A 19,214-nucleotide genomic window follows, 5' to 3' on the forward strand; every position below is an offset into this window, starting at 1 on the left:
ACTGGCTTATCATAACATGACTGTTGACAACATTTATCCTTGATTCCAGGACATCCACAGGAAGAGGATGGAGAAGGATCTATCAGAGTTACAGACTCTGATAGATGTTCACTTTGACCAGAGGAAGAAAGAGGAAGAGGAACTGATTGGACTGAAAGATAGGATCGTATGACCATTTCTTTCCCTCTCTTATAACCACATTCTATAAATCTTGTCGTTTTGTCTGTACTTCTGCCTAGACCAGGAGTTTTCAAACTTTTTCATTTCACAGTCGCCCAATTTGACTCTTATTAGGCCATGGACCCCATTGATATAGAGACCATGATATGAAAAGACATTTTAGATTCAATTCAATTGTGCAAAGACCATGAATAGAAATGTAATCAAAGTGGTGATATTGAAAATTAGAATAGGCTAGTCATATACTCATGTGGCTGGGAACCCCCTGCAGGAGGATGACTGGACCACACTGGCCTAGACCACAGGGGTGTGAGGTTGTACTGGTGTTACAATAACATACTGTATGGGTTTTCTATTTTAGGAAAACCGCCGAGCGGAAAGGGCCGAACAGCAGCGAGTGCGGGCTGAAAAAGAACGTGACAGACAGACAAGAATTGCGGTAATTAACTTTGCAGCAAAAGCATTAGTGTCATTGCATGGTATTATAACCACATTACAACATGCTAAAATCATCCACAGTCATAAAGTAGCCTAATTAATTCATTGAATTAAGTGTAATTTAAAAGTAACAAATTATATAAAATATTAACATAAATGTATTTAAATAATATATGTGGTGTTGTCTAAGGTGCTGTGTAGGTCCTACTTTAATACATATGCGTGTGTGTGTATGGTTGTTTGCCTGCTTCTGTGTAATTGCATGTTGCACAGCTCTAAGTGTATGTGTGTAGCAGGCAAACAGGTCGTTAGTGTAGTGTATATTGTTCATAAGCCTGGTTGCCTTGTGGAAAAGCTGTCCTGGAGCCCGCTGCTGAAACAGTCCATGGTTGGGATGTCTGGGGTCTTTGATAATCCTACGGGCTTACTGACACATTCTCTGGTGTATATATCCTGGATGTAGGGAAGCTCACATCCACTGATGCTCTGGACTGTCTGCATGACCCTCTGCAGCGGTTTGTGGATGCAGTGCAGGTCCCAATGCCAGGCGGTGATGCATCCATCATCCTTTCTACAGAGGCTCTTGGCAGTGCCTCTTGAACGCCTGTAGGATCTTGGGCCCAACAAACTTCTTCAGCCGCCTGAGCTGAAAGAGTCATTGCTGTGCACCTGTTCACCACCTGACCATTGGTTCGAGACCAGGGACAATCAATCATGACATAGATAGAAGAAACATGCTTGCCTCCAACTAACTTATTGTAAGAGACCATTAAGACCTTCAACTGTTGGTAATGAACCTGGAGTCCTGTGTTGTGCCACCTACATTCAACCCGTCTACATTCTCTTTTAAAACTGCAGATATGTCCTTCTATTAATTTAACAGGCGCTACAGTATCTAAAGCTATTATTATTAATAATTCAAGGAAAGGATTATCATTGTGCTGTGGTACTCATTTAAAGAATGCTGTGTATTTTTCTTTAGGAGGAGCGACAGAGGAAAGAGGATGAAGAGGCGAAGAAAAGAGCAGATGATGATGCGAAGAAGAAGAAAGTGCTGTCAAACATGGGGGCTCACTTTGGAGGCTTCCTGGCTAAGGTCAGTGCTGCACTCATACAGAGGTGGCCAGTCAAAGAAATATTGAAATTGTGGGCAGATTTTCATTTCTACCAGCCACATACTTTGACTATATTGAACATGTGTTTCATGCCTAGTAGGATGTCAGGACCTGATAGTCATAAGATATTCTGGAAGGGTTGTGGACGAACTAATACGTTTAATTGTGGACTATTGGGTAATTTATAACATATTGGATATTGTGACCTTGTGTCTGTGTCCTCTCTCAAAACTCCCTTTTGGGTACTGACTGATCCTTATGGTTGGCTGAATTAACTGTATCTATGTGCTGGTTCGAGGCTCTGGCTCAGTTTGGTGTGTGTGATGCTGGTTGCTGGTTTCTCATTGTTCTCATGCAGTTTCATTCTGTCCTGCAGGTAGAGCAGAGGAAAGGGAAGAAGCAGACGGGGAGAGAGATTAAGAAGAAAACTCTGGGAGAGAGACGCAAGCCACTGAACCTTGACAATCTGAGAGAGGATGACCTGAGGTCAGTTTGAGTGGACTCAACAGACCTCAGATCCCTGTTAACTCTTTTTCCATCTGACAGATGTGGCGGAACCTGTAAATAACCTATTACACCCTACCCCAGGCTATGGGTAGACTGATCTCCATTACATGTTTAAATTGGACTTAATCACATGAACCCTAGAGTCCCTATTCTGAGCATGTCATAATGGGCAAACATTCCTTCGAAAAATAGGAGTTGTGATGCGTTGTGAACTTGTATATCTGGTATTTTTGCCGAAGAGATTTTGTGTAGAGGAAGGACAATACCTGTGTTTTTTGCATTATTTTGCCCATTCACTAAATGTTGTGTGTGCTGCCAATTTTCAAAAGCATACCACAGTTTTAGTTGTTTTTGAATAATTACCCAATTTCCAAATGTGTTGCCTTGCTAGAGGCAGGACTCAAGGAAACATCATGCCATGCACATTCATGCTCTGGAGGCGATGAGGGTGGGGATTTACATTTGCGCAAGATATCTCAAACTCTACTGCCCACATTGCCATGAAACTTGCTGAGGACAATCATGCTCCCTGGAGAATAAATCATATGGATTTTGGCCCCATGGCCTTTCCTCTAGCACCACCCTTAGTCCAAAAGGTACTTTGTTGCTTCTTTTTTTGTCATGCAATTTATTTACAGTATGTGTTCATATTTCAGCGAATAGACAATTCTGGCACTAATAATAATTTCCTTGTTTTCTTTTTCCTTTTTTGCCCCACAATTCCAGAGATGTGTTCATGAGGGGCAACGGTCTTCTTAATAAGCTCCACCCAAAGAGAAAACTTTGGGTGGAAATGGTCATGGTCCCCTACTCATTCCACATAGCAGAGTACATGCACCATTCTTTGTATATGCATCCTGTATGGTCCTGGGGGCCGGTGTGTGTGTGTGTGTGTGGGGGGGGTCCCTAGTCCCAGGGATTTGTCAGTGTGGGGCAGTGGGCTTGTTTGTGAGCCTCACTGGCGCCACAGGGAAATCTTCTTTCCCGTGGCATCAGGGAAGCATCACCTCCTGTAGCTTTTGGAAGAGCTAGTACTGCCCACTGTAAAAGGAGATCATCTTTCCTGCTCACATCTCTGTCCTGGAGCGGTGAGGGTCCTGGACAGACGGCAGGTCGCCTGAGGTCGGAACCAATGACCCTTTCAGCTGACCGCGTGATCCACTGGACCGCCGCAGTGTGCACCTGTCCTTGTCAGTAGATGCAGCGAACCAGATGATGATGAATGCGGTGAGGATGGATTTTAATGATGATCGTGTAGAAATGAAGCATCATTTTTTTGTGGCCGGTTGAATTTCAAATTGTTATTTGTTTATTAAAACTCACTTTGCAACAGTACGAGTTGTGCGACTGCTTTGTTCTTTTTAACTTTGGAATATCTGTCTCAAACAGACAGGTTTCAGGTCTCTGCAAGTTGCTTTTCATATTATATTGATACCAAAGGTTTCCTGGAAGTTTTTATAAATTCATTTGGGAATCTAAAAAAAAAACTATGGTATACTTTGGAAAGTCATTCAGAATTAAATGTAAAGAACACATTTCTTGAAATCAATGGGCAGTATAGTAAAACGCTGATATGGCCATTTAATCATTATTGCTATCACTCGTTAAATTATTTCTGTGATTCCAGCTACTAGTTGCTCACAGAGGTGATTCTCTGTTGTAATATAGATTAAAATAGCACACTCACAGTTGTGAGCTTGTAGACCATATATATTTATTTGAAAGTATCAAATACATGGTTTGCTTAAATGATTAAAACCAGTTAAAAACAACACACTGCAAATGTCATGATATCCCTCCCAGACAATATCTGTTAATATTATCTCTCTGTTTATAGCCCTATGTTATCTATTGTATTTTCACAATTTTTGCATGACACCGTTGTGCAATGAAGTATGAAATAATGATTCAGTGGTTAATGGATTTGTTGATATATATACAGTATATATATATATATAAAATAAAATAAACTTCTCAATTATTCGATTCATCGAAAAAGTAATCGATAGAATAATCGCTAAGAAGATAATGGAATGTTGCAGCCCTAGTTCTCTACTGATGCCTGTGTGTCCTACAGGGAGCGAGCCATGGAGATGTGGGAATGGATCTACCATCTGGAGTCTGAGAAGTTTGACCTGGCCGAGGAGATGAAGAGACAGAAGTATGAAGTAAGTGCTGCTGAACAATCGCCATCGATTTTTGTAAAATGTCTGTTTCTATACAGTCAAATCCTCAGTGTTAATCTAGCTCTAAGTTACAGTTACTGTTGATAAATTAACACTGAGGGTTTTACTGTGCACGTTTTTTGTAACGTAAAATTTAAGGGCAAAGCCTGGGAACATATAGTATACAATGACTTTTGTTTTTTATGTATGATTTCAGATCAATGTCCTCCTGAACAGAATTCAACACGCTCAAAAATTGTGAGTTGATGTCCTGTTTATTTTTGTTTTAATGTAGCAGCGTCCTACATTTATATATCCGTTTTTAGATAACCACAAACATTAAAAACAAGTGAATGCTAAACCGCTGTCATTACAGTATATTATGATGTCATGTTTATTGAGAGACATTGATAAGCATTGAATATGATTGTTAATATATTCTGCTCCAGCTCCCACCTCTCTGTCTTTTCTCTATACAGCAAAAAAGTTCATGGAAAGGGCAAAGTTGGAGGACGCTGGAAGTGAACACGCTTACACACACCCACACACACACACACACACAGGTTTCATACAAATGTTGCAACAACGTTTCAGCATTCATCCATTGAACTACTACGAGATACAACCTTTTGCGATGTGACATTCACGGAAAATTATAACTGATATTAAAATGTGTACAGAACAAAAGTGATTCAGTTATTGTCAATTCAAAAAGGGAATTCATAAATATGGAGGATTGTACAAAAGTAATATATCAGTTTTGAAAATACAAACGATCAAAAAAAGAGAATGAAGAAAGAAAGAAAAAAAAACGTTATGTGTAAAGAGCTCTGAATAGATATCAGACAGTTGCATTTCTACAAATAATGCTCTTTGTTATCTGACCTCTCTCTGTCCTCAGTGTTCATTTATCCATTTGTAACTCTCAGAGTTAAACTAACACTTTACTGTGTATACTTTCTTGTATGTTAGAGATGTAGCAATACATTTTTTTCCTTACCGATACCGATTCCCATAACTTGCGTATCGGTATAGATGCAGAGTACCGATTCGATAGGACAGTGGTTCTCAAAGTGGGGTCCAGGGACCATCTGGGTTCCTTGAGGGGGTTCCAAATGGACCCTTACATGCCTGTAACTCTGAGACTGTACAAATGGAACCAAATTAAATATCATGTGATGAATTAGTGGTATCGGAATGGCAAAGGCTGGCAGCATAATCGCCAATACCAGCATTTTAGGCAGTATCGGCAGCTTTTATCGGTATCGGAACAACAACTCTCTAATGTATGTTGTAAGGCCCTGCTGGAGATGCTGGTGATTTGTGAGCCCACCGTATATATTTAGAGCTGTGCCTGTGCCAGGATTCAGTCAGCGTTACTCTGCAGTCTGCAGTGTGAAGGTTGCGTGGACGTCATCATCGCGCTCCGTCTGCGGTCTCGTTGGTGCGAATCCAGCATCTTTAGCGATGTCCACCACTCTCTCTGCAAAGCCCGCCACTTGCTGTTTGGTCAGGTCCAGTAGGTAACTGAGATGTACACAGAAAAAAAGGTGTTAGTTTACATTGTACAACCTAGGCATTTAGCAGATGCTCTCACCCAGACCGACTCACAAGTGGGAAATCAGAGTAAGCAATGTAGGCATCAGTGGTGGAAGAAGTACTCGGATATTTTACTTAAGTAAAAGTAGTAATATCACAATATAAAAATACTCTGTTACAAGTAAAAAGCCTGTGTTGAAAATGTTACTTGAGTAAAAGTACAAAACTATTGGCATCAAAATATACTTAAAGTACCAGAAGTGAAAGTACTAAAATGTTTGAAAATAGCAGATCTACAAGCTCACAACGTGTCGTGATGCGACGCATTGTGAGCTTGTAGATTGGCTATTTTCAAATAGCCTATGTACAAAATAAGGCTAAAGTGGCTAATGTATGTTTTATAATATAATAATTTATATCTGCAGTAATTAGTAACTAAAGTTTTCAAATAATTGTAGTGGAGTAAAAGTACAATATTTGCCTCTGAGATATAGTGGAGTAGAAGTAAATGTATTGAAAATTGGAAATACTCCAGTAAAGTAAAAAAAAAACCTCAAAATTGTACTTAAGTACAGAATTGAGTAAATATACTTACCGTAGCTACTTTACACCCTAATCAACAAACAACAGGGTAAATTGAGTAGAGTGCAGAGAGAATAATGTAGTGCCTAAAAGAAACTTGGAAGATAGAAGTTCTCTATTTAACTCAACATGGAAACATTATTGAATGGTTGACCAATGACAGCAAATGCCATAAAATGTTACTGATGTGTCTATACGTAGTTGTCATGTACATAACAGTATAGGCTGTTTGGATGGCTGTATGGCAGGTGACTGAATTGTCACCATGGTAACAAGGCGGTGTTACTATAAAAACCCTCACTTGGCAAGTTCCACGACAAGCACGGCTCCCGGTGCTGCAATCTGTCTCAACGTAGGGTCCAACTGGTGCACCAAGCTACAATGAAAAAACAGGCAATGAACACGGGGGAATGGGAAAGTCTGCAGAGTGAATGGAAATACTGTCCTGACACATTTACATTTAGTTACAGTACGTGGTTCTCAAACGTTTTCATGCCAAGGACCCCAAAATGTATATGTGTTTGGTCGCGGACCCCCATCTTATAATATTTTGTGCCAGGGATTCGTGTTAACATTTTTCAAAATTATTAAGACATTTGCTGCGGACCTCCTGAAACAAACGTCACTTTGAGAACCACTGTTCTACCGTATGTACAAATTATGCACTCAGACGTAGCCTTGCAAAATATAGCACACCTGGCGGCAACGTAGATTGTGTTGAAGAACTGGGAGTATTTCTGCTTCCCTGGCAGTTTGGAGAGCGAATCCAAAGGCAAGAATGTCACTGAGACCCCATCCAGATGCATCAGATCTGATGCGAACAAAGGGGTCAGGTTCAATAAAGACGAATTTTACAAAGCCATCGGTTGTTTTATGAATATTATGCAATGTGCTTTTGGTAGTAAGGTTTACCATGAATGTTGATGGCTTTGTGGTGAGCCTCTGGCTGCATTAATGACTCCTTGGCTATCTCACTCCCTGTGTGTGGCTGGGAAGTAGTGGAGCGACTCCCTCTACAGGACAGGGAACGGAACAACACCTGCACATTTGCATAGGAGATATCCTGGGCTGTCTGTGCATATGGAGGCAAAAACACAAGAAATTCACACTCGACACGTTTCAATTGTATTGACATGTAACAGTTTATTTAAAACAAACTACTGAAATAAGTGACAGCTGTGCAGTTGTTCCATTTTACCTTGACATGTTGCCTGTTCTGCGTCTGCAACAGAGTCTTGTCTTCGGTCTCGATGCCAAAGGAGAGGTAAGGGCTAGACACAATGTCTCCCCAGTATCCCCTAGCTGCCACTCTGTCACCCCTCTAACACACACACACACACACACACACACACACACACACACACACACACACACACACACACACACACACACACACACACACACACACACACACACACACACACACACACACACACACACACACACACACACACACACACACACAGTCATTGAAGGATGTAGTCCCTCATGACATCACAGCATCAGGCACCGTATCATAATACACACATGTACATATGTAAATAAATACATTTACTTACGAGACTGAATATGCGTGTGGAGAGCAAGGTTGGATTGGCTGTTTGGTAGATTCCCTCCCTCATCTCAAATGCCACGCCCTTTTCCCTCCACTGAATGTACTGCTGTTTGTTGATGACACTGCACTGAACATAGATAACAAGGAGTTGCCATATTAACTTCACAGATCAAGGCAATCACCTCATATCAGACATAATGTAGTTAAAACCATGAGACAAAACCGTTTTAAGCCTGCGTGTCAATAATAGCAGACCTACGTGTTGTGGATGAGCTTGTAGGTCTGCTATTTTCGGCGAGTGACACCGTTGGACAATAGCATAAATTAAGTATTAGAAGAATGTGGAGGGAAAAAAAGGTATGAATCACCCTTTAGCGATTGCCCACCACTGTGTCTATGTGTTGTGGAACATTCAAATTCTAAAGATTCAACCACTAATCTACCAACATAGAAATTGTATTCAGTAATACCCCTTTTTGATGCAGCTTCATGGTGAGGTCCCAGTCAAAGCAACCCTCCCTAGAGTCATAGCGATTTCCCAGGTGCTTCCTGACCCGGCCATCCCAGGCCTTGGTTATGGAGACTGGGGCATCACGGCCAGAAGATGCTGATGATGGTGGAGGCTGGATCCACAGCTTGAATATCCTGACCAGCTCATCACGTTCCTTATACTGTATAGAGGTGCATGGGATGGTGGCCTGGCTTTTACTGATATCTTTGTGCAGCAATTATACAGCAGTACAATTCTACTTGGTATAAAGCAATTAACTCAATAATGTGTAAAGAGCCAGACCGATATCGGTTTGGCCCATATGTCTGGCATTATTTTTACTTAGCTTACAACGTGCTGCATTGTGACACAGGAGGTTTTTATCAAATCAAAGTTTTTCAAAATGATTTTTTAAAATGATTTTGCACTTTTTACTAATTATCTGTCAATACATCAGTAATCGATGGGCCAGGACTCTCCAAAATCGGGATTGCCATCTGACCCAAACATTCTGGCATGGATCAGGCTCTAATGTGTGGTGTAAGTACGTTTGAAAACAAAGTTTGAAAGCTTACACAAATGAAAAACGGTGGATCACTGCCGTAGTACCAGTATCTATTTCAGGATGTTCTATTTACCTTCAGCAGAGTTGTGTCAAGACAGGGATGTGTGGCTGTTTCCTGCATATCGCTGACAGACAGAGAGAGCTGGGATGCAACGTGCTTCAGTGTCTCCTCTGTCTGGCTGCGGATCTCACTGTTCCCAAACACCTCCAGGAAAATCTCAGTCTTTTCTGTAATTAAATTATGCAGTGGTGGGATAATATTAGTATGATAATACTGTCACAGAGCGGTCTCTTGTAGACACATTTCCCCATAATTATTTACAGTACAGTGAGTACACATTCATAAGTATGTTATGCTTAGATTCCCATATATATTTGAAAAAGACCGAAAGGGTCGAAACGTCGTATCTGCTGTTTGTTGCAAATAAAAACTTGGCGCATTCAAGAAGTGAGTTGCGAGCCCCCGCTTTGTTTTCATGATTCTGTTCTTACAGTTTGGCTCAGCACCAAGAGACGGAGGATGTGCGTTATTTTTTCTTTGAATGCTTAATAGATTCCCAGTCGCACAGAAGGTGCACATTCTGTCTCTTTAACAGCTTTTTGTTTATCTGCACAGGAAGATGCTGTTGTAGGGGAGTGGCCTGTTGAAGCCTAGCTGTGTAGTTGGGTGATTGGTGCCTGAAGATCTGATTGAGGGGTGCCTGTTAATCCTGTTGATTAGAACATGGGGAGCATATTGGGTGGATTGCCATAATACTGTGGTTGGTTGATTAGAAATGGAAGGGTGGAGTCTGCAGAGTATATAAAGGAAACAGCTCAGTTGTAGTGTAGGCTGCCATGGGGAGAAGTTGACACGTTGACCCTCCGTTAGTTTATGTTGTGTGTTTGTAGTTTTCTTCAGTTGCACATTTTTGTTGTCCTGGCCTGAATCAAATTAAAACCTTTTTGATTTTTTTGTAAGATCCATTTGGACTTTTCACAGTTTTTACTGACTTGGTGCCGAGGTATTCACAAACCTACTTTGTGACAAATACAATTTTATAGAGCACTTATTGAAACAAAATTTCAATGTGCTATTCATAAAACTGAGAAAAAAATATTAAATCGTTGTGTGAAATAAAAACATTTTAAGAGAATCAACTTCTAAATTATAGTAAGGGCCTTTATACAAGATAAGTACAGTTATAAGTCTCATGCCCAATTATTTGGTTTCCTAATATCTATTGCTAGATTTGGTCAAAGTACAAGGTTAGTACTATATTTAGTTGTGTAAAGGATGAATTATAACGGTGTGTAGTCACCATAAACACAGACTGCCAGACCCTTAATTGACACTCATTTGCAATGTTGACTCACCATGAAGTCCCATGCTTTCTGGAGGCGTAAGAGCCAGATAGACCAGCAGCAATTGACGGGCCACCACCTCCATACTGTTTTCTATGACCCATATCTAAAGGGAAACAGAGAAAGGTCAGTGGTTTTGAGATCCAGTGCATTAGGGTACACCTGTCTATCCATGATGAGTTGAAGTTAGGCTCACATGAAGAGTATCAGTGTCCCTCAAACCGGCAATGGTCTTCAGAAAGTGACGCGGATCTGCGCTGCCAACCAGCAAAATGTTGACCTCCCCCTCCTGTCTCTCAGGACCTGGGGAGAGATAGAGATTGAGAGAGAAAGAGAGAGAGAGAGAAGGCTACTATTATATTTGATTGCAAAGTTGCAATGTTACACAGGTCTTTAGACACCTTTAGACACATTTATTTCTTCTAGTAGACCTATTTATTAATTGTAAATACAGTTATTCTTTTTTTCATTGTTTTTATTTCACACTTGCTTTGGCAATGAATGTTTGTCATGCCAATAATAATAATTGCAATTAAATTGAGAGGGGGGTGGCTGCTACACCAAACATAGTGATAGCACTTTACTATATTTAAGGATTTGTAGGCTATGATTGATTGATTGATTGAGTCAACACTTTATTGAAAATGAATTCAAAAGGATATAAGCACCCAAAGGCTTAATTATTTCCATTGTGGTCCTTTTTTATTCACTCAAATATTTGACACTGACTCAACAATTCCAAATATACTTGAGTAAAAGAACAATTGTATTCGTATCTAAATGTACTTAAAGTACCAAAAGTAGAAAGCACTCACTGTGCAGAAGTTTTCAAATGTATAAAATTTGTAAAAATCTTTTGAAAATAGCAGATCTACAAGCTCACAATGTGTTGCATCACGACGCATTGTGAGCTTGTAGATCGGCTATTTTCAAATGGCCCAAATGTATCCACAAGTTTCCTAGGGAATTGAGGGCATCTGCACTTCCTGTCGATTTAATCCCTGATACCTGATCAAATCGACAGGAAGTGATGCCCATAATGTGTAATAATAATCAAAATCTTCAAAGTAACTAGTGACTATAACGTTTTCAAATAATTGTAGTGGAGTAAAAAGTACAATATTTGCCTCTGAGATGGAGTAAGTAAAAGTAAGTAAGAGTAGGCTGCTGAAAATTGGAAATAATCCAGTAAAGTAAAAATACCTAAAATTGTAGTACAGTACTTAAGTAAATGTACTTAGTTACTTTACACCACTGAGCTCACCTGTATTCAGCAGGTCTCTTGCAGGGCTAAAGCCCCACCAGGTCACACAGCCGGGGCCATCTAGAGTTTGTCCTGCACTCATCCTGCAGACTGTAGGTACTGTAGCTACTGATCGCGTAAAACAAATTATACTAGATTAATTACAGCAAGCTATTGTTTTGGATGAATCTAGTAAACTTTAAAAGACAAGCTTCGTTTGTGTTGAGTGGGTGTTTTCGTTAGTTGCTCACAAATCCCTAGCTTGGAGAAGACGCTGAATGTTTGGAATGTGTTGCTATGGCAATAGTTTGCTGCCAATAAGGACAACCTGCGCCCCCTGTCTGTTGGGGTGTCTCATGTCTGTCCCATACAGATGTATTATATTATATCAAGTAAAAAGCAGTGTATTGAAGTTTTGGTTTATTATGAAGTTATTTATTTCGGACCATTTTGTGAAATCTTAAAAGAGTCATTCTGTGTTTACCACAATTGATTACAGCATCACAACACATGCAGGCCAAATTAAATAGTTGACCATGAGGAACTATCAAGTCCTTCTTTCATTAATCCTTTATAATTATATTTAGGAACTAGTTAAGAGCATATGCAGAGATATTTATTTCAGTTATACATTTAAACAGTCTTCTAAACACCCAAATGTCAAAAACATATTAACAATTTAATTTATGTTCACAGTCACACTAAAGGATAAGGATGATTAGGCCTACTGAAGGTGCAGTACATTCACCAAAAATCATGGACCAGTGGCATCAGTCTTCACAATACAAAACACATTACAGCAGTTTTCTCAGGGGTACACACACACACACACACACACACACACACACACACACACACACACACACACACACACACACACACACACACACACACACACACACACACACCAAAGAACAGAGCAAAAGCCATGGCAACGTAACATGTGAACTGAGTAAACATTAGGATGAACAAACATTAGGATGGATACATTAAAACAATGTATTTTGTGGACATTTAAATGTCAAATGACAGCGTCCTAGCGCGGTTTAGCCTTGAGAGCTTCGTCCACCTCCTCCACGGTAAGCAGAGTGTGCCACTGGGCTACAGGACGTCTGGGGTTGGCCAGCATGTCTGACCAGTGGCGAAGGCCCACTCCCGTGGCTCCATAGCCCATGAAGGACTTGCCGATGGGGTCGTTGCTCCCCAGCTTGTCATAGTCGAACACTGTTATGACCACCTGCACTTTCTGAAGAAGAAATAAAACCTGATTAACAATTTGCAGGAAATAACTGATTGAAAAACATTTTTCATTTCAAAAAAAGACCACTGCATACATATCAACACTGTTTTTTTTTGTTTGACAATCTAAAATTGATGATCAGGGTGATGAAATAGCTGACCTGTATCTGCTCGAAGGGGACCTCGAAGCTGAAACTCTCATTAAAGTAAGGATTGAGCGTGTTCTTCTTGACTGTGGTCTTCTTTTTCTTGATTCTCTTCCCATTTTGCTGCAGAACAATCTTCACAAATGGATCTGATGGAAGAGGAGGAGATGTTTCACTGCTTGGTCACTGCGTTTTGCTGATATGGCCCATGATGAGCATCATCACCTCATGAGGAATGACGAATGAAGGACGACACAAAGCATTCATGGTAAGATATTGATTACCTGATAAACCACCAACATCCATCTTCTTAAGGTTCTTTGCCTCCATGATGTTGACAGTCAGTTTGCCAGCAGTGGGTACATAGCGCAGCGAGATGCAAATGTCACCCAGTTTTTCTTGCTGAAAGGAACACATTTGGACAGTAATATCACAGCTGTGTGCGTGCGCACGTGTGTGTGTGTGTGTGTGTGTGTGTGTGTGTGTGTGTGTGTGTGTGTGTGTGTGTGTGTGTGTGTGTGTGTGTGTGTGTGTGTGTGTGTGTGTGTGTGTGTGTGTGTGTGTGTGTGTGTGTGTGTGCGCGTGCGTGTGCGTGTGTTAAAAGTGTCATACCTCTTCCTTCTCACCACTCTCCACGTCTCTCCATTGCTGTATAGGCTGGCCCAAGTCCACACTGTTCATGGGGATCTTAATCTCCCCAATCATGTCATGTTTGGAGAAACGGTCAAAGTCAAAGACTTGCATTACCAAGGTCTTCCCTCCCAACTCTGCATATGGAATCTGGAAAGGTAAGTAGTTAACAAAAACGGAGAGAGATACAGTATACAGAATTCCATTATTAAAATCCATACACGATGTCAAAGAAAACAATTTGGGCAATATTTAACAGTTTTCACAAAATTTAACAAATAACAAAGGACATTTAGTGACCGCACAAACAGAGAGATAAAAATGCATCATTTTGATTACTCTGCATTTTGTTCCTTGGGTGGGATGAGGGCGGGAGTAAGAGAGGTACCTTGACATACGCCATTCAAGGAATGAGAGACAAAAGACGAAGGGAATTAGAGACATGGGCCAAACCTCTGCCAAACAACCTGGAATATCGACACAAGTAGTGACAGAGACCCAACGACAAAGGGAGACAACCAACCAAAGCCAGACGATATCATATAAACAATGTCACACACTGACAGACAGTGTCGTACCTTGAAGATGAAGGTTTCATTAAAAACTGGGCACAAGTTCTTGCGCTGCACCTTGGTTTCATACTTCTTCTTCTTATCTGGTAACATGAAGACTTTGACGTAAGGATCGGACGTACCCCCCATATCCATGGCAGCAAGGTCCTGAGCTTGGAGGATTCCTACGATGAGCTTTGAGTGAGACAAAACAAGAGAACAAAGAGAAGATTTTGAGGGTGACCAGTGAAAGACAGAGGTTATCTTACCCACAATGCATTGCATGAACAGCCAAAGGTCAGCGGTGCCAAATTAAGTTCAGTTCAGGTATACATTTAAAATGTAATTTTTCTAATGTTTAAATAAACAAAAATCAATAGATTATATTGCCAATATGTTTTTATAATATTATAATGTATAAGTCATGGAGTCCTAGGGGGAGGGGACATCCAGAGTAATGGCTTCAGGCCTACCTGGGTGTCTGTGAAATTGTAGTCCAATGAGAACTCCAGTTTACCCAGTTTCTCCTGTTCTTTCTGATCTTCCTCCCCTTCTTTCTTCTCCTCTCCCTCTCCCTACATGATAGAGCAACATCTGAGCAACATGGTACCAAATACAGTACACTGTAATTGTAAAATTACTAGAAGTTCGGGCCGCTACGCGGCCCGAACGTCTAGCGTGACGCGTCGTTCACTTTGCAGTGCCACCTTACAGGCACCTCACAGTGTGAGAGAGAGTTTTGTGCTCTCCTAAATCCACGGCAGGCTTTGAAAGTACCCACTTCAGAAAGAGGTGACATGCATCACCTCTCCAATGACCAAAACCCACTTTGTGATTACTCAGACCTGGTATGGCAGACCTGTGGGGAGTGTGCAGTGGTGTACAATGTGAAAAGATAGTTGAAATCGCAGGAGATGAAGTTAGCAGTTTATTTGTGTAAAGGGTCGTCGGCGTGGGTTGTGTTGAGGATGGAAGCCGTCGAACTGGTGCATCCTACCTATTTATAGGTAGGATGTGATGTCATGCTGTCGTGAGATTACGTCACACTGGCGTGTCTCATCGTGATGTCACGACCGTGATGTCATATGACGTCACACTGGCTACATACATACATACTGACAACCGACATGGCGCAGGATTCAAATTTATAGGTAGGATGTGATGTCATGCTGTCGTGAGATTACGTCACACTGGCGTGTCTCATCGTGATGTCACGACCGTGATGTCATATGACGTCACACTGGCTACATACATACATACTGACAACCGACATGGCGCAGGATTCAAATTGTATATATAGATCATTGCAGAAAGAAAGATTGATTATATCTGAAGTAGCCTACCTGGCTTGTTGTGAAACATAATTTTTCCTCATACCTTTTCTCCGCCCTCTCCATCCCCTTCCTTCGCCTTTCTCCGGCGACCACCCTTCGTCTCTCTCACTTTCTTTGCCTTCTTCTTTTTCCCACAGCATTTCTTGAAAATACAGAAAACGCAGCACCCCACCAAGGCCAGCACCAAGACGACAATGGCACCCACCGCCCACATGGGGACTGTGGAAGAGAAACAGTCACGTCACCTTGACTGAGCTAAAGATGGGAGCATGTTTGTTACAGTCGTCAATCTTTGCATCATTCACAATTGAGTACATATCATATGAACAGAGGGAACATAAGATCAGAACTATGATTATATACTTGTACAGTGGGAGAATGAATGAAACTATATCATGAAACAACATGCCCAGCACAGCTACTGTACTTAAAAAAAACTTAACCAATAATACCTTTTTATCCGAACCTCCTAAACCACCATGTAGACAGAGCTAAATTATGCTATTGTTGCTTCTCTACATAAAATATTTCGAAATTCAAATTAAAACATTCATATTGTCAAGCGGATGCAAATCTCTCACAAAGGCTTGAGATTACTAAATGTTTTTATTATTATTTCTACAGTATGCTTTACTTTACTAAATAGCATTTCCAAAGCTCAAAGGTCTTAAAGTAAGCTGTGATATTATCGAAGGACACAAACTCAGATCGGCTCAAATGCTGGTGAATCATCTGTGATTGATGTGGACTTTCTTCTTTTGACTTTTTATAGATCCACGGAAGGTCTGCATATATGAACATCTCCAGCGACATTCTGCTTCATGTTCATATAATTACATAATCACACCCAGGAGCTGTCCAGTATAAACACAGTCTTCTGCTGTCTACAACTAAGTAACTGCTCAAGTAGTGGGGGTTGATGCTAGTTGTTGATGGAGGGGAGGGATTTACTCATTCTGTTTCCTTATATTTTACTCAGCCATAAAAACAGAAAGTATTCTGGTAATTTTGAAGCAAAAACTAGGAATGTCCCATAAATCCATCCTATTACTATGCATGACTTCAAGCAAAAATCTTCCTACTCGCACAGGACACCTTTATGTGTTTCTGGCTCAAATCTGCTGCCAAGCCTATCAAACAAAGCTATGGGAAAATAAACTGGAACAGGAAACGGGTATGCCACTTTCAGGAACCCAGGACTGCAGTTATGCACAGAGCCTATTGAGGGTGATCTCTATTGCTGCACTAGTTGCCTGTTCACAGCAGGCAGGAGGTATAGCGTGTTCCTCCCCACAACTTAGGTCCAGTCTGTGAAACTCCTCACTGTCAGGTGAAGAGAAGCATCTGTAGACTCCATGTGTATCAGAGGAGATTTTGTGCCAGGAAGCCGCATAAAATTTGTTTGTTGTGTTTTGACATTTTCCAAATTGGGCTCAAGTGTCTAAACTGTTTATTTAGCTGAGGCCTCCCTGGAACCCCCTCAATGACCCCTGAGGTTCCCCAGACCCCACTTTGAGACCCTCAACCCTCCTCAAGACCAACAGTAGGGCTTGGCACTGGAAGTGACATGGACTATATGCACATGGGGGGGAATTGACATAACGACTGAATTGAAAAAAAAAGAAGAAACAAAGACTCACGTGGCATATGTTCCAACTCATTCATGAACTTGTTCTTCATGTGGTCATACTCATGGTGGTGTGGGTGGTGCTCTGTTTGGGTGTTCTCATGGTGAACAACAGGTTCTGGCGTTGCCTCCTTTGGCTCTGATTCGGAGTGTTCTTCTACGGCCCGCCGGGCACGCACCCCGACACTAGCCACCCTCATGTCAGCTGTAAAACAGCAGAATCTCTGAGTTATTTGGTGTTAATTAACAGGCTGAGTGCAGTTACTCAGATTCTGTACATTAGTTATATGGATCTTTTCTTCGGTAGTGTGAGAGGAAAGGTAACTGATGCATAATCCGTATATGCTTATGCGTCATGTCTAGTACCAGGGCTTCATACAGCACAGGACATCTCTAAGCCAGATGCTCAACATGGCTGACCTTAATCCCTCTGTTTTTTCGCACCCCACCCATAACCCACCATTTCTAACCTCTTCTATTTCTCCCATACCCATTTGCCTCCTTTATTTCTCCATTTTCACCTTATCAGCATGTAATTGGAGTGAATGTTGTTGCTATGACTTTAATCCACATTCATTGAGCCCTTAAAGAATGAATATGGCCTCCTCCATCCATTTAGCCCACTGAAACCAGCATCATATACCTCATCATCTCTAAAGAGTTCTGTATCAAAGAACAAGTGGGATATAGCTCCCACTGTGGAGGTATTCCAGCCGTAGCAAAACTACAGTACTACATTACAATAGTCCCAACATTTTTGCAATGGAACCTTTTTCAAAGAATTAGATGAATATATCAGATTTTTTTCACTGGCACGGATTTAAATCACAAATCAAATAGGATTCTATTTAATATGGTGTTCTCATTTCTGGACCATTTTAATTAAACAAAAAACAAAACAATGTCAATATGTTTTAGCTCACATTATGATGCAACTGTCTGCTGTTTAAGGGAAAAACATATTTCTTTCAAAATACAAAATGTACCTTACCTGGTAACCTTAAATTCCTCTATTATTGAGAAATATGTTGGAATGACTTTAATGTCAAAGTATTTTTTTTTGTTTCCCCCGTTTGGAGTCCTTACACACCCATTGTCTCCTTGTTCATCAACCTGCCACCGACCGTGACTCCCTCCCTGACCAAGTTAAAGCACTGGCAAATCACTAAAGCAGCGTTGGGATTTAATCCCCAACCCCACCCACCACCCCCCAATATGGACTCATGCATGTTGAAATCACATCTGTTGCTTTATATTACGGCTACAAGGCACATGGGAGGGCAACAGCTTCTGCCTTTATTTCTACAGCTTTTCCGCACTTTAAAAAAAAAAAGGACCTCAACCTAACTGACCAGTTTAAGGATCTCCTTGTTGAGATACAGGAGTGACTGCTCAGTCATTTAACTGATGAGGCACTGCTGTTGTGGTTGCAGTGAGATTGAAGTGCGTCCGTCCGTCCATCTCTTGCTAATCCTCTTGGCGTAGCTGTCCTGGCTGGTGGTCATCTATTTACACACTGCTTTCACTGAGTGAACATTCTATTCTGTGGCTTATAGCATGCAGTGGTGGAAGAAGAACTGACTTTTTTTACTTAAGTAAAAGTATTAATACCACCATGTAGAAATACTGTTACAAGTAAAAGTCTGGTGTTCAAAATGTACTTGCGTACTGAAGAGTACAAAAGTATTGGCAGAAAATATATATATTTTTTAAATGGCAGATCTACACGCTGACAATGAGTCATATCGCAACGCATTGTGAGCTTGTAGATCTATTTTCAAATGGCCGAAATGTATAAAGGGCTGACGTCGTTAATGTATGTTTTGCAATAATATTCAAAATCTTTAAAGTAACTAAGGTTTTAACTAAAGAGTAAAAATATATATGCCTCCGAGATGTAGTGGAGTAGAAGCAAAAGTACTGAAAATTGGAAATACTCCAGTAAAGTAAAAAATACCTCAACA

At 40.8% G+C, this 19,214-nt stretch overlaps 3 protein-coding genes across 4 annotated transcripts; 1 reads left to right on the forward strand and 2 right to left on the reverse strand.

Annotated features, from left to right (window-relative positions):
- The first annotated feature begins 55 nt into the window (after window positions 1–55).
- Window positions 56–5,133, forward strand: LOC311060757 (troponin T, slow skeletal muscle-like). Of its 2 annotated transcripts, XM_084079073.1 has the most exons (7): window positions 56–166; window positions 542–619; window positions 1,601–1,714; window positions 2,110–2,219; window positions 4,318–4,408; window positions 4,623–4,663; window positions 4,855–5,053. In XM_084079073.1, exons 1-7 carry the CDS (start codon window positions 68–70, stop codon window positions 4,928–4,930), a joined length of 609 nt encoding a protein of 202 aa, XP_083935199.1. In that variant the 5' UTR covers window positions 56–67; the 3' UTR covers window positions 4,931–5,053. The 2 variants fall into 2 exon arrangements, with proteins under 2 accessions (XP_083935199.1, XP_083935198.1); XM_084079072.1 differs by lacking the exon at window positions 4,623–4,663 and having other exon boundaries at window positions 4,885–5,133.
- Window positions 5,134–5,781: 648 nt separating this feature from the next.
- dnaaf3l (dynein axonemal assembly factor 3 like) lies at window positions 5,782–11,826 on the reverse strand (the record flags this gene model as incomplete). The annotated part of the gene is made up of 11 exons (XM_084078274.1): window positions 5,782–5,932; window positions 6,828–6,902; window positions 7,223–7,337; window positions 7,439–7,598; window positions 7,725–7,847; window positions 8,086–8,208; window positions 8,552–8,752; window positions 9,210–9,364; window positions 10,493–10,586; window positions 10,677–10,783; window positions 11,745–11,826. 11 exons carry the CDS (start codon window positions 11,824–11,826, stop codon window positions 5,782–5,784), a joined length of 1,386 nt encoding a protein of 461 aa, XP_083934400.1.
- A 310-nt stretch (window positions 11,827–12,136) lies between these two features.
- On the reverse strand, window positions 12,137–18,378 carry LOC311059797 (synaptotagmin-1-like). Its single transcript, XM_084077863.1, has 9 exons — window positions 18,242–18,378; window positions 17,264–17,455; window positions 15,667–15,842; window positions 14,763–14,864; window positions 14,317–14,484; window positions 13,721–13,888; window positions 13,393–13,507; window positions 13,124–13,257; window positions 12,137–12,969 (listed from the first exon to the last, which is right to left on the reverse strand). Exons 2-9 carry the CDS (start codon window positions 17,448–17,450, stop codon window positions 12,760–12,762), a joined length of 1,260 nt encoding a protein of 419 aa, XP_083933989.1. The 5' UTR covers window positions 17,451–17,455; window positions 18,242–18,378; the 3' UTR covers window positions 12,137–12,759.
- Between the last annotated feature and the right edge of the window lie 836 nt (window positions 18,379–19,214).

This window comes from Gymnoscopelus microlampas, assembly GCF_963454915.1.
Source record: "Gymnoscopelus microlampas genome assembly, chromosome: 14".
In the NCBI taxonomy this organism is placed as follows: domain Eukaryota; kingdom Metazoa; phylum Chordata; class Actinopteri; order Myctophiformes; family Myctophidae; genus Gymnoscopelus; species Gymnoscopelus microlampas.

Coding starts and splice junctions, on each gene's coding strand:
- LOC311059797 (XM_084077863.1), bottom strand. CDS start 17,450: ATGAGGGTGGCTAGTGTCGGGGTGCGTGCCCGGCGGGCCGTAGAAGAA. Junction 14,865..15,666: donor ATGGAGAGGGCGGAGAAAAG/GTATGAGGAAAA, acceptor TCTATCATGTAG/GGAGAGGGAGAGGAGAAGAA. Junction 14,485..14,762: donor ACAATTTCACAGACACCCAG/GTAGGCCTGAAG, acceptor TCTCACTCAAAG/CTCATCGTAGGAATCCTCCA.
- LOC311060757 (XM_084079072.1), top strand. CDS start 68: ATGGAGAAGGATCTATCAGAGTTACAGACTCTGATAGATGTTCACTTT. Junction 167..541: donor TTGGACTGAAAGATAGGATC/GTATGACCATTT, acceptor TTTCTATTTTAG/GAAAACCGCCGAGCGGAAAG. Junction 620..1,600: donor ACAGACAGACAAGAATTGCG/GTAATTAACTTT, acceptor ATTTTTCTTTAG/GAGGAGCGACAGAGGAAAGA.